At 42.5% G+C, this 14,123-nt stretch overlaps 1 protein-coding gene and 1 long non-coding RNA gene across 7 annotated transcripts in view; one reads left to right on the top strand and one right to left on the bottom strand.

Moving 5' to 3' along the window:
* The window catches only part of LOC111160053 (MORC family CW-type zinc finger 2), a 60,926-nt gene extending 57,092 nt beyond the window's left edge, over positions 1–3,834 (bottom strand). For 3 of the 4 annotated variants that reach the window (XM_022522855.1, XM_022522854.1, XM_022522858.1), the window contains exon 1: positions 2,550–3,834. In XM_022522855.1, the coding sequence (XP_022378563.1) occupies positions 2,550–2,617 (68 nt within the window). In that variant the 5' untranslated portion in view covers positions 2,618–3,834. The remainder of the gene's footprint in view (positions 1–2,549) is intronic. The other variant, XM_022522857.1, reaches the window with a different exon arrangement.
* A 180-nt stretch (positions 3,835–4,014) lies between these two features.
* LOC111160056 lies at positions 4,015–13,728 on the top strand. Of its 3 annotated transcripts, XR_002641451.1 has the most exons (3): positions 4,022–6,486; positions 7,649–8,371; positions 10,023–13,728. It is a non-coding gene; the product is annotated as an uncharacterized LOC111160056 (long non-coding RNA). The 3 variants fall into 3 exon arrangements; XR_002641452.1 differs by having other exon boundaries at positions 4,015–6,486; positions 7,714–13,728; XR_002641450.1 differs by having other exon boundaries at positions 4,017–6,486; positions 7,649–13,728.
* The last annotated feature ends 395 nt before the right edge of the window (positions 13,729–14,123 follow it).

Here is a 14,123-nt window from a genome sequence, read left to right as displayed (position 1 = left end):
ATCCTCAAACTGCCAGATTAGCCCCCTTTTATAGACGAAGAAACTAAGGATCAGATTAGCCCCCTTTTATAGATGAAAAAACTAAGGATCAACCTGCCCAAAGACTCAGCGTGGAAGCAGGCAAATCTAAGCTTGGCTGGCTCCCAAGCCCATGCATGCTCCCTGCATTGTACCACATTGATTTCTATTCCTCTAGCCTAGCTGGGTTCAGCCTACAAGTCCAAATTACATGGACAGTAAGCAAAGGGCCATACCTTTCATAATTCAAAATATAGCAATATCGTAGATGTCAGACATCCTATTATGGTCTTATGTTTTTAAAAATTAGAACAAAGGAGACAGTACTATGACACAAATCTTCCCATTTCTAAAGGTATGCATCTCTATGCATCACTTAACATAGAGAAGATCCACCCACCATAGCTAAGAGTAACAAGTCACATCTTATGAAAATTTAAAAACTTGTTTCCTTTAGAAATGAACTTCCAGTCATGCCACCACAATAAATAATCTTGAAATTGGCTATAAACCAACTTATCATAGTATTCTAGGGATCGTAGTTTCTTCTGGCAGGATGGGACACATTCAAAAGTAGACAACTTCAAAGGTCTGATCCAGATTAGAAAATCTAAAGTTTCCAAAATGGTACATCCAACCCTCAAATGGTCATGCAAGCAGGTGGTTCCAATTCAGTATGGTAAGTCAAATTCACAGAAAATTCTCCAATTTCACTTTAAACAAGTGACTTAACTAGAGCTCAGTTCTTTACCTCAGTTCTGTTCACCTATTAATAAGACAGCAAAAGAATATTCCAGAATCTCAAAGACTTCTGAGATAAATTTAATAGGCTTTCCAAACAAGAAGGAAACCCTTTGCTTTAGAAGGAAGGCAAAGCCCTTAAAGGTAAATCTGACTAGTTATAGTACTGCCTAATGGTTAAAGACACAAATCCTTATAGCCAAATAAATTTTATTGCCTTAAATCTTGAGACGTTGAAATGTGCCACTTAGCAGATGTGTAATTTTTGGCACGTTAACTCAATCTCAGCCTGTTTCTTCAAACATAAAATAGGAATACTCCTTACTCCAAGGTTACTATAAAGATTATACACGTTTAAGGTGGCAAGAAGCAATTAATTGTTGTAACTATTATTTTATTATTAAAGTCTTTGGGGGAACATAGAACCCACCCAATTTCACAACTCCTGCTCATGGTCTTCCAAGGTTATCATATATTCTGTCATTCCAAATTTGGCCTCTCATTCCACAATTCGGAACTGAAGTAACTATTTATCAAACACAATCATCTAAGCAATCTCCAAATGTTTGCTCTTAAACGTGGCAGTTCAAATATAAAAAAGGATACTGAAGATTTTACCCAAGACTGTTATCAACTAGCTACACAAGCCTGATCTACAACCTTATCTAACTGGGTTTCAGATTCATCATCCATAGCATGAGACTTCACTTAAATGGCACCTACAGTAGCTACTCTAAAACGTTGTAGATCAATAATAAGCTTCCTAAACAAACAAAAAAACCAGGCTATCACCATTTGGCAATTCACTTCACTACTCAGAAAAATTTTATTTCCTCGATTGGAAAAAGCAAACAAAAAATTACAGACTCTCATCACAACATATTGTCCTTTCCCATAAAAGGCTTAAAGTCATTTCACTATTACTAAATGACTGAAGTCTGTATCCTCAGCCCTTGAGGTGGCTCTTCAGATCTCTGGGCCATCTACGTAGCTTATCACTTCTCCAGGTACTAAAACGGTAGAATACTTACCTTCAACTCAAGTGACAAACGAATGTGTTAAAACACTATGTGGTTATGATCCCACTGAATTACTTCCAAGAGAGTGGGCATAAGAATTAACCCTAAAACATTCCAGGTCAACATGGGGTAACGATAATCTCTTCATGAACTCAACCATAAACACATGTGTTCTGTGATTTGCACACATTCTGGGGAAAGGCTATTTAAATTTTGAGTTTAAACAAGTTGCCATTTCCTGCTTAGCATATAAAATCTATATGGGATGTAGGTACGAATTTCCCAAGAAGATAAAGCCAACTGTTTGTTGAAAAGAGAAACTAATAATTTCTTCTCACAAGTTGTCATTTAAAGGTCTTCATTCCTTTTTTTTTTTTTTCCTTGTTAGGGAAAAAACAGACTTATTATAACCTAACTGTTTTGGCTGGTGTCACTAAAGAGAAACAGTTGATTCTAGAATAGTCCAACTTCTGGCGATCCAAAGAAGAGTACTCGTTGGATTTCTATCACAGAATGAAACAACTCAATGTATGGACTTCAAACACTAAAACTTGCATTTGATCAAATATATTTTGATCCAACAAATGAAGATCATATTCTTCTGGATTAGCAACAAATATTTCACTGATCTCAGTTCTTCAACACAGAGCTCCAGACTCATCCAGTGATACATCCCCAAAAGTAAAAAAGCAGAGTTTTCTGGGAAAAGGATTTTCGTATTATCAAGGAATGTGTTAGCAGTGACCTCAGTGGCACCTAAAAGATACTTACGAATTTGTATGCAGATATTCAAAGGTTAGCTGAGCTCGATTCAGACTGCTGTAATTTGTGAAAGCCATGAGTGCAGTAAGATCTCCAGTCCTTCACCCACTAACTGGGAAATATAAACTTACAATGGAATAGATTTTCCAGGATTCCTTCCAGTAAAGGTTTGGTAAGTCTGTGCTCCTTACTGTTAAACAAGGTTACCTAGTATCTATCCAAAATATATTCAAAGAGATGTCTAAAACTACAACTGATTTCTCCTTTAAGTTTTTATCTTCACAATTGTGATGCAATATTCTGGAAAAAAAAAAACCTTATAAATCTGTAGTTTTAAAGAGCTTTAGCATTAAGTTGCGATAGTTCAAGGAGTTGAATGTGGTCTTGGAGTAGATGTACTGGAGTTGGGAGGTTTTATTACTGCTCCATCTTCACGTTCTTCAAGCTTTTTTTGTTGTTGTTCCTCTAAATTTCCGATCAGAAAATTTACCAATCCGGAAATTCACCAGCTTCTGTCATAAAACTGAGCAGTCACCCATTTCTTCAATACCAACGATCCCAGGGTTCTTAAATAGGCCCCAGGCTGGCGGCCATGAAGTCGATGGAGTGCATATGGCGTTAATTCCGGCTTCACCACCTCCCAACTGAAAGGTCTCCTAAGCGATGATGACGATTCCTTTTTCCAAAGCCCAGACCCAACCTAGCTTCTGCTCCAGTCCCAATCTCCTCAGTGTAATGGGTTAAATTACCTCACACTGACCCACAAAAAATGCCTCAGAATTGACCCGCCCAAATCACCTGATGAGGGCAACGCCCCTCCCCCCACTTCCCTCAGACAGAGGCCTCCGTCTCTCCGGCCCACCAGGGCCTCGCTTCCTAGGCCGCCTCCTCCTCACGGAGAAGAGTTAGTCCCAGCTTTCAAGGCTCGGGTCGAGGGCTGTGTGGAGAGCGCACAACCCGACAGGGCGTTGCCCGGTGCTCAAAGCTGCCTTTGTCCCTCCCCACGGAATTGGAACCCAACAACCGCAGCGCGCTCTTGGAACCATGTGCTGCCTCCGCCTCCGCCGCTGCCGCCGCCGCCGCGAGACCAGCCGCCCACGCGCCGCGCTGGATGAAAGGATGACAGGACTCAGCACCAGGGAATTCGGCGTTTAGGGCTGCTCTGCCGCCGCTGCCGCAGCCGCTACAGCCACCTCAGCCACCGCTTTGTCTCCGATAGTGCACACAACCCGGTCCGCCTCGCGCACTCCCCGACGCCCCAAGCCCCCGAGGCCTCCGCGGCGCATTCGGCCAATCACAGAGCCGCAGCTCCTCCCGCCCCCGCCCTGATGCGACGCCTCCTGATTGGCGGGCAGCGGGCCTCCACGTGACCGGATCTTGCTAGCCGGGCCCGCCTCTGTCACGTGAGGGCGCGCGCCTCTCTTCCTGCTTTCATGACCCTCTCCGCCATTTAAAGAAACAGTACCGGGGGCGGGCCGAGCGACGCAGCCGGGACGGTAGCTGCGGCGCGGACCGGAGGAGCCATCTTGTCTCGTCGCCGGGGAGTCAGGCCCCTAACTTGAAGAAGCCCTGGCGCGCCCTCCCCCCCTCCCCGGTCTGGTAGGGCGAAGGAGCGGGCGCGCGGTCGATCGAGCGATCGGTTGGCGGCTCTTTCTCCTGCTCTGGCATCCAGCTCTTGGGGCGCAGGCCCGGCCGCCGCGGCGCGCGCCCGGTGGCCGTTGGCGCTCGCGCCGCGTCTTTCTTCTCGTACGCAGAACTCGGGCGGCGGCCTATGCGTTTGCGATTCGTCGAGGAGTCGTCCGGGTGGTCGGCGGCGGCGGGCAGCTGCTCCGCCCCGCTCCCGGGGAGGCGGCGGCGGCGGCGGGATTTGGCGCGGCCGGGGAGGCGGGGGTGGCCGGGGCTGGCCTGGAGGCCTGGCGCCACCCTTCGGGGCCTGCAAGGACCCAGTTGGGGGGGCAAGAGGGCGCCGGGGGATGGTTGGTGGTGGGCTTTCTACTTTGCCTTTTCCTCCTTATGCCCCCTTAGTGAGGGGCGGGAGCTCTGGCGGCAGCTCCGGGGTGGGGAGACAAGCCCCGGAGTCGGAAGAGCTGGGTTTGCTTCCGGGCCTAGCCATCAGCTGGCCGAGTGACCTTAGGCAAATCACTCTGTAATTTGTCGGCGCCTCAGTTTCCTCCTCTGCCTATCAATGTTTGTGGGGTTGAAAGCGCTTTGTAAAGTATAAAGCGTCGGTGTACGTAAGGGATGATTATTGTTTGTGATGGGGTTTTTTTGAGTTGTAAGAAAAGTTAGCAATTGCCCAGTTCTTGGATTTTGAACCTGGGAACCTTGGATTGAAGTTGGAGATACCCCAAACTCCCCGAAATTGTATGCAGAAATAGTGGGAGTGTGCATTTTGGGGGGAATGAGGATCCATCGCCAGCAAGTTATCAAAGGGGGCTGTGACCCAGAAGAGTTAAGAACTCCAATTGTTTAATGCCACAGGGAGGAAACTGAGGCCTAGATGTCATTTGGGACCCTTCACAACCGATTTGAAGCCCGTTTGAATCCCTGGGATATGTGAGCTGTTTCTATGCATAATGGATATTTGGGGTAACAACACTCCACTGCTTGGCTTCTATTCTGAGTCCTTTCTTTTTACCATAGGGTGCTTGAAGGGTGGCTGACAAGTTGGTATGGTTCAATGGCACCCCACATAAAGCAGCTAAAACCAGAAATGGGTGTGTTTTCTAGTATCAAGAAGCCTGTTGAATCTTTTGCCCAGCAATTCTTAGTGTTCTGCTGCTTATACTGGTACCTACCTTTCTCTTTCATTGACCATTTTTCACAACCATGGTTGCCATCCATTACTTGCTTCTATTTTATATTTTTTGTGCTGTTGGTAGTGAGCAGGCTTATTTTTAAATGGTGCTGCCAAAGCCAGCTAATTAATGGTGCAGGTGGATTTTTAGCAAGCTGGCTCACTGGAACAGACTAAACCAGGCATGGAATTCCCGAAGATGTTTGGGGGTTTATCTTTATTAATTGAGGGTTAACATTCTCTGAAGAGTTTTGTGATGACTTCTGCTGAACTTCAGAATCAGTAGATTTGGAAGTGTTTCAATGCTTAGCTTTTTCCTGGCTGGCTTTGTGTTCTATTTGCTTGCAAGTGTGTTACTAAGATGGCCAAAATGCCAGTGATTGCTCCTTTGTTAATTGTCAGCTGCTTTTATCAAATTCCAGGCCATTGTCCAGCAAACACTATAGAAATGTTTGAACAGTTGGATTTCAAACATTTTCATTTTGTGGAGTGGTGCTTACCAGTGGTACAGCTCTAAGCAAGTGAACATAAACACATTTATGTGTATTTTGTCTGGTTAGGTGTTTACCTGTTTTGCTATTTCATACAAATGTCTGAGAAAATCAATTGACTATTCCTTTTACATAAAGGGCAAAGACAAATGATCTCACTTCCAGAAAAATGACTGTTTTGGAGAAAAATGTGTTGGTCTTTTAGCTCTTTTGTTATTATCTGGATGTACCTCAAAAGAATCTTAAGACTGTGGCGATCTTATAAGATGCTTTTTTCAGGAGAAGGGAGAAAAAAAAACTGGAACTCAAAGCTTGAAATCTATGACAAAACATGAGATATCCAGGATAGGAGGCCGAAAAGGTTTCACTACCGTGTTCTGCACTAGCTGGAGCAGATGCTTTTCTGTGTAGCCACAGCGTGGGCTCCAGATTGCCAGATTTTCAACATCTGGGACCTGAAGAGTGTGTCAGGATATGACAAGAACTCTGGAGCTCAATATTTTTGTTTTTGAACATGGGGGCTGTTGACCTTGCTTTGAGAAGAGACAGCAACTGAGCAAGCACTGCCACCAGCACCATTACTGGGAATTTGAAGACCTGAGTGTCTGCCAGACCTTCAGTGCAAACTCTAGCCACACTTCATCAAACGTGAACTACGGTACTTGCCATTTTCCAAAATGCCTCATTCTTTACTAACCATCTCTGCACTTTTTCATGCTGTACTTTGGAGTGTACTCCTCTGGTTCTTCACCTGTCAGAACACTGCCATTTCCTCGGTCAGATGTTCTCTACTCCCTGAGTCTCCCTAACTTAAGTTGTATATCATGTTGTTTACCTTTTAGCTATCTTTGCGTAGCATACCTTGTAAAGTAGTCATTTGCAAGTATTTGCTCTTTTTCCAGATAGCAAGCCCCTTGAAATCAAGGGCTTTGTTTTAAGGATTTTTGCCCACACGTACTACCTGCATATGATGAAGCCTTTCATAGAAAGGAGTCATTTAGAGTGGGCTATCCGAAGAGACTCAGTAAGCATTTGCTTAATCGCTTCGTGGTAACCTAATTACTCGTGGTTAGGAAAAAGATCACTGGTTATGAGTCATGTTTATTTCTGTGTTTCCTGGTGGGTTTTTTTGTTTTTGTTTTTTGTTTTTTTGTTTTGTTTTATTTTGTTTGGGTTTGTTTGTTTGTTTGTTTTTCTAAATTTTAAAAGATGTAGGGAATCCTCAGACATGAAGAGAAACTGGTACATTGCATAGGGTATTAACAGAAGGGTGCAAATACCAGGGTCTTACTCTCCAGGTACCTTGTTCTTTCCCACACAAGATTGAATCTTGTTAAAATGAAAGTTAAAAACAGCTTTTAAAAGTACAAGATCATAAGATAATTTGAGGAAAGCATTGGAAAAGGAAGAAGGACAAGATCTCCTCTGGTGTTGTGTGTAAACCTAAATTCAGTTCTTCTTGTGCTACCAGTGGGACTACTTTCTCCCCAGTCAGGCACTGCTCAGCAGCCTGAATACAGATTACTCCCCCAGATTATGAGATCTAGGGCAATTCCTGTTTGCTGCTTCCCTAAGACAGTTTGTTCTCAAGAGTCAGGAAGCAGTCCCTGCCAGAGACCTCTCTGTTCTTATCATTACTAATTGTTAATCAGAAAGCTTTTTTACTCCCAGTAAAATTTGTCCGCTTCTCAGCTAGGTTTATCGAGAATTAGTACCCATCAGGCAGCTGATATGCTGACAACACATCCTAGTGTTAGAGTCCCTGTGTTTGTAATTCCATGCATTTGTTATCTTACCTGTTTTGTTCCTATCCCTTCCAGTCCTGTGCCTCCTGCTGAGTGTTCACCTGGACCTTCTGACCACCTTCCTTGTACTGTTCCATCAGCCTACAGATCTGGTACCTGGATTTTTGCCATCGGTGATTCCTTCACCTTACTGCTGAAGAAGACATCATTCCTGTGGACCAGTGTGATCCAAGAGGCATTTAGCCATCACGATGTGGCCTTCACCTCTACTACTGTCCTGTTCCACCCAGATTCAGCACAGCCCTTTATAGTGAAGTCAAACTGTTTAAGCCAAGTAGCTGAAGCTATTTTATCACAACGAAGGCCCAGTTTGTTCCTTGAGTGTGCATTTCATTTCTTCAGTTAAAGCCTTCAGAGACACTAAATAAATTTGGACCAGAGGATTTTTTAGTTACCAACACTGAAGAATGACAACATCTTTTCAAGAACGGCATTGGACCATACCCCACAATCTCAAGTGATTGAAATTCATGAAGGGTCTAGGATCCTACCCAGGTCACTGCATCTTATTCTTTCCACTTCAAGTCTATAGTAGCCTACTGAATAGAAGGCAGATATTCTGACCAGCAGATATTGGGATTAAAACAAAGGCACAGTGAACTCACAGCATCTTTGGGATTACTCAGGAACCAGAACTTTTCACTCAAATTTAAGAAATTCTACCAAGGAAACCCTTTACCTAACAGCATCTCAAAAAGCTCCAGTCAGATTCCAGAAAAGGCCTCTTGATACTTCCAGGTAGAACCTATAATGGTAATCCCTTATGTTTATATAGCACTTTATAGTTTCAAAGCACTTTTACATGCATTAATCTCAATTATCAAAATAACACAGTAAATTGCAAACAAGGAAATGGAAATTTAAAAGGTTATCCAAGGTGATACAGCTACAAAGTGGTAGAGGTCAGGCCTTCTGACTCCCAGTCCAGTTCTCTCCATGGAATTAACTTAGCCTCTACTTCACCTGCAGTGTTAAGATGACTGGAGATTGGTAACCCCAGAAAATTTTTCAACTTCCTGATCTGGTGCCCTTAGTCAGTCGGTATGTTGTAAGTGTAATCTTGTGATGGCTGCATCTAGACCAGAATTCCATGGCAATACCCCTAAGGTTTAAGAGCGGACTGTTCTTCATAGTGGTAGATTATTCTAGTCAACAAGGCATACTTTCATCTGATGATAAGACTGTAACGTGAAACATGAAGCTACTTTTAGATCTGTTTTTCACATGGTTTTCCTAAATTCCCAAATGGCTTAATTGACTGGAGATTCCTGTTCGTGTTTTGTCCTCTTTTTTTTTTTTGTTTTCCTAAGTCTTATTAACTACTAGACATCAAGATTTTATCTATAGTCCTCTACCCCCAAACATGTACTTAATATGAGTCCTACATTTTTTTTAGAGCAGTGCTGTTCATATTTGTGTGTGTATGTATATTTGATGCATACTCATAATATATATTCGTAGATTTCCCATAGTCCTTTATTGTGGTAGAATATATGTTCCCTCCCCTGATTCAGTGTAGTGTATTAAAGGATCTCAGAAGACTTGCAACAAAGAGCCTCATTGAGCTGTTTAGCCCAGTGTGTCCTAAGTTTAATCAAACACGGAATGTTATTGTCACAGCATTCCTTTAAGTGGAATGGGGAAACTGCTTTAAAGCAGTATAGCCAGTGCTTCCTGATTGCCCTGGGGACCCAGGAGTAAAGAGCATCTTTGAAGGCTGCCCCCCCCCCCATTTCTTACTTTGTCAGTAACTGAATTGGCATGTCTTTAATCATCTGAGAGTCCTACATCTTGACCGTTAACTCTCTCTTTTTGTTAAAGGAACTGCTAGAAGATTTGTAGGGACATATGGGAAGGGAATGGGGAAAAGTTAATGTTGCACCCCAAATTGGATGGGTTCCATGACATTTAGCAATATACTTCTCTGTTAGAATTGTGCTGTAAATCTAGCTCAAAGGCATTGAATCTCTGGTGAGGTGATTGGGAAGGGAAGGGAGGAGGAGAAGGATGGAGAAAAGGGGGAGGAGGGATGAGAGGAAATATTTTCTTAGAATTTGAGTTGTGGCCAATTGAGATCATACCAGTGCTGGAAGAGAAGTCATCTAGCCATGGACTTGGGATAATATTTGCAAAGAAATGGAATGCATTTTGCAGATGTATGTTGACTGCAAAAATCCAGTGCTAATGTCACTTAAAGCCAATAGCCTGTTCTCTGATAGTCACAAACCCAATTTGAGCCATCAGAATTTATAGCAAACTTGAATGTTAACTTCATCATTCTGTAATGTGGTCCATATTCGGGAAAGAATGATTAGGAAGACTCCTTCTTGGCTTACCACAGGCTTTGCTCACAGTTTCTGGTTTCTGTGACCTATTTTTTGTATTTCAGCATTTTGTGAACAACTTATTCTTAGATCATTGGTTTCCAAAGGCTTTGTGACCATGAAGCCCTTTGGATGAAAACTGTATGGAAGCCCAGAGTAAAAGAGAAGCTGCTGTAGATGAAGCAGGAGTGGGGGGCCTGAAACCTGCCACAAGCATCTTCCTTTACCACCATGGTGACCCATAAGGAGACTTCTTTACAACACCTAGAATTCTTCAGAACACAGTTTGAAAACCACTGCCCTAGACAACATGTGCAACCTGAATGGCATTCTGATCTGTATCTCTACCCAACTTAGTCCATGTTCAGTTGATGCTGCACATTCTTAGGAATACTTACTGTGGGCAAAATCAGAAAAGTGCAAGAAGATGGGCATATCTTTGCCCCCCCACCCAGAGTAGTCATGTGGGCTGAAAGTGGTATCAAATGGACCTAGATTAGCAGCCCTGTACCCCCAGATGGATTTCAAGTCAGTGATTCCTGGGATTCAATATAGTCAGCAATTCATGTGTACTCTGCACTGACACACCCCCTTACCCAGCTGCTTTAAACAAACACCAGATGCTCTAGTGGTACTTGAAACACATAACTTTGAAGTCTTGATCCTCCTTGGATACCTGAATCGCCAGGTATTGAAGCTGGTACTAAAGTTGATGATGCCTCATTGAGGCCATATTAGACCAACTTGTACATTGGACCTCCCATCATCAGCCGTGGTACTCTACTTCGTGTGCAAGGGATAACCATTAACTATGAAAGTAGAACTGAAATTCTGGCAACATTACCTAAAAGGGTACCTACTTATTCATCTTATTCTCAAAACTACAAGTCACTATGACTCAGCCTGTGACAGTTACACTGCTCCTTGATTATTATTCAGTTTAACTGCTGTTTCCGGGATAAATGAGCTAATAACCTTAAAAAATTTCCTCCATCATTAGCATATCTGCTCCAAAATTATGAATACTCTGCTGTAACTACATGTAACACCTGATCCACAAGAGACTGTTTTTGAACATCCTCTCTCATGTATGTGATTTTAAATGTGATCCTTTGGAAAGTTTTCTTCTTACCAGTGAGAGGTATTCTTTTGTGATGGATCTTTTAATATCTGGTACCATCCACTACAGGTGTTAGGGATATTTGGAGGTAGGCCTTTTGACCAGGCCATGGTAGCTTGCTTACTGGGCATCTCAAGTTGCATATCATCAACCTTGTTGTTGGAAATGTAGAGTGACTTGAAAATCTACACAGCCTGCAGCTAAAATTTAATCAGTACACTCAAGAGCTTCCTGCAGCTTCTTCCTAATGTTACAAGACCACAGTGTCTTGTCTCTGTGGATGTTTTCATGGAATTTCATCTGTCTCCATACTGTTGTTCTACACTGAGAGTGGCTGACATTCCTTGCTATGAGATACACCCAGGCATTAAGACACTTAATCTGTTTCTGCAGGATGGATTCAATTCATGAAATCCCAGACCAGATCATGTTAAACAAGTAGACGTCAATTTGTGTCATGAGAAAAATCTCAATCCCTTCCTTCACAGTCTACTTAAGGGCCAGCTGTCCTCAACTGTACTCTAATGAATGCACTGGTTAAATCCTGGGAATGGTTTCTTTGTATCTTTTTTTCTTATTCTCTAGACTAACCCTGATTACATGATTCTGTCTACAAATCATCAAACAAGGCCTGTGCACCCTCAACTAATAAAAATCTAATGACTAGCTTGCTTGTACATATAACTTGTTTGTTCATAAGTTATCTACAAACTCCATTTTTTTACTACCTTCAAAACGTCAGCTCGATTTTCTCTTCTGTACTTACAGAAAAAGACACTGATCTACACTGCCAGTCATTCCCTTTAATCCTGTCAAACGCAGTCAAAATGAGGGGCTTAAGGTGAGGATGATCATCTGTTCAAGAGTCTAATGTATGCTGTGTATCAAAATTGATGGTTGAAAATGAAGAAAGCCTAAACTCAAACCTAGGATCTTAACTGCTCTCCCCCTGCCACAGATCTCAATCTAAGTCTTTTGGCAGCAACAGCCAACCAATCTAAGGCCTTGTTTATAAGCTGATTCTCAAGAGATGGGCAGAGTTTCAGAAGATGGAGACTTGATTACCAAAGAGAGTAGGGCCAACCTTCATGAACCTGGCCCTCCCAACCTTGTCATTCCCAGATGTAGCATAGACTCCTCAACAGAACCTCAAGTCTGAATTGAGAATATAGCCTTCTACTGAGCTGAAAGTTCTTGGGCAGATAAACAGAAAAATGAAAGCTGCTATACCTGGCTGGCCCTTTAAGGTCAGAAAATGGTATCCAGAGCAAATCCTAAGGAATGACCCTGGAGTGCTCAGGATAAAAACTAATTTACAGAGCTTCAACATCAATCTACCCATTTTGACAGATCACATCCTGGCTGTTGGTGTGGCTAGCCCTGATGAAGGTACCCTATTTGCCTGTTTAGACTCAGCCCTTGTATGCCTTTTTTGACATGTTGCAATCAGACTGGCTGTGCCTGAGAAAACTACCAACTGGTACCAGTCTGTCTTACACTCAGTTCCACCCAAGGAGTTTTGAATAGAAGCAGCTTGCATCTTACCACCACCCCCCAACCCCAGGACTTAATGTTCACAACTGGAAGGACCGTGCTGTATACTACGTGACCAGCAGCCTTTTTTTTTTTTTTTTTTAATGCAGAGTAAGCCTCTACACCTGTGTATATGTCACCATTTTCAGCACTGAGACCCCTTCTACCAGATCTGAAAGACTACAGCAGATTGAAAGCACTGTCCATTTCTCTCTTCTGCAGTAATACAGAGGTGACAGAAATGTTACCAGTTCACCTTGGCAAAGGACTAAATGAACACAAAAAGAGGTTTCCACTGAAGTTAAAACTTACCACTGACTTCAGTAGCCTCACAGAACTATTTGCCAGTGGGAGGCTTGTCCAGCATCATGTCAGCAAGATGGTTGAGCTCTCAGATTCAAGGCCATTGAGTTTACTTATGTTGAAACACTATTGCATCATCCAAAGTATGCTATTGGACACAATTATTATATTCAAATGGATTACAAGCTTCCTGAGTACAGGACAAACTTAACTCCTCATGATGTTTTCAGAATACTTTTATTATCAAGAAAGTAACAAATGCCAGCTCTTAGTGAACAGAGACTAAACTTTTTCAGTAGCTGGTCATATTGACATCAGTTGTTTTTGATTGACCAGCATCCATTCCATCTCTTTGTAACAACTGTGATGTTCCTTGGAACCACTTTTCCGTATCTTCAGTCCACATGATTCAGACAGTCTGGCCTAACTTTAAGCTTCATGGGTGGACATGTAATTCAGACCTGATGAATCAGCATTGTCCATCTCTTTCACCATAAAGATTCATTCTGGAATGGTCATGTGATCCAAGTTTGGTCCAGTGATACTCAGCCCTAGGACTTTCACTGAACTGTGGAGGAGAAGCTCAGAAGCTCTCTTTACTGAGGTTGCTTGGCTTTGCAGTATGAAAAACTCAAACCAACAGGGCCCATCATATCAAATGAGCCAGAGAATGAAGCCAGTGCAGAGCCAAATGATGGAGAGACTTGAGTCCTGATGACAATGTTTGTGCCCCTGGATCCAGCCGTGCCTGAAGCTAGTATATCCCTATGGACTTTTCAGTTATGTGAGCCAATAAATACCCTTTTTTGCTTTAAGTTACTTTGAGTTGGGTTTCTATTGCTTAAAATTGAGTCAGTCCTGACTAGTATACTGTCTACCAACATTGACACTTGACATATTCAAGTATTTATTAAACTGGAGGTCATGGCCACACTGAAGTCTTCCAGATGAGAAGACAAAATGAAACAGGAAGTGACAATGTTTAAGTTAACTACAGAAGCCTAAGAAGTACATGGTAGAAAAATATAGAAGAAAACCTAAATGTTTATTGGTAAAGAATTGGTTAAATAACACATGGTTCAGCCATATAAGAAAATCTACATGGCTGTTAAAATTGATAAAATACATTTATTGTGTATGAACATGGAAAAATGGCCATGATATATTAAGAGAAATGGTAGAAAAATATATAGTATGAACTCACTTAAAA

This window comes from Enhydra lutris, unplaced genomic scaffold (genome assembly GCF_002288905.1).
Source record: "Enhydra lutris kenyoni isolate GAN:26980312 unplaced genomic scaffold, ASM228890v2 scaffoldscaffold73, whole genome shotgun sequence".
NCBI classification, from domain to species: Eukaryota; Metazoa; Chordata; class Mammalia; order Carnivora; family Mustelidae; genus Enhydra; species Enhydra lutris.
Note: the sequence above shows the minus strand (reverse complement) of the source record. Positions and strands in the feature narration are given on the sequence as shown.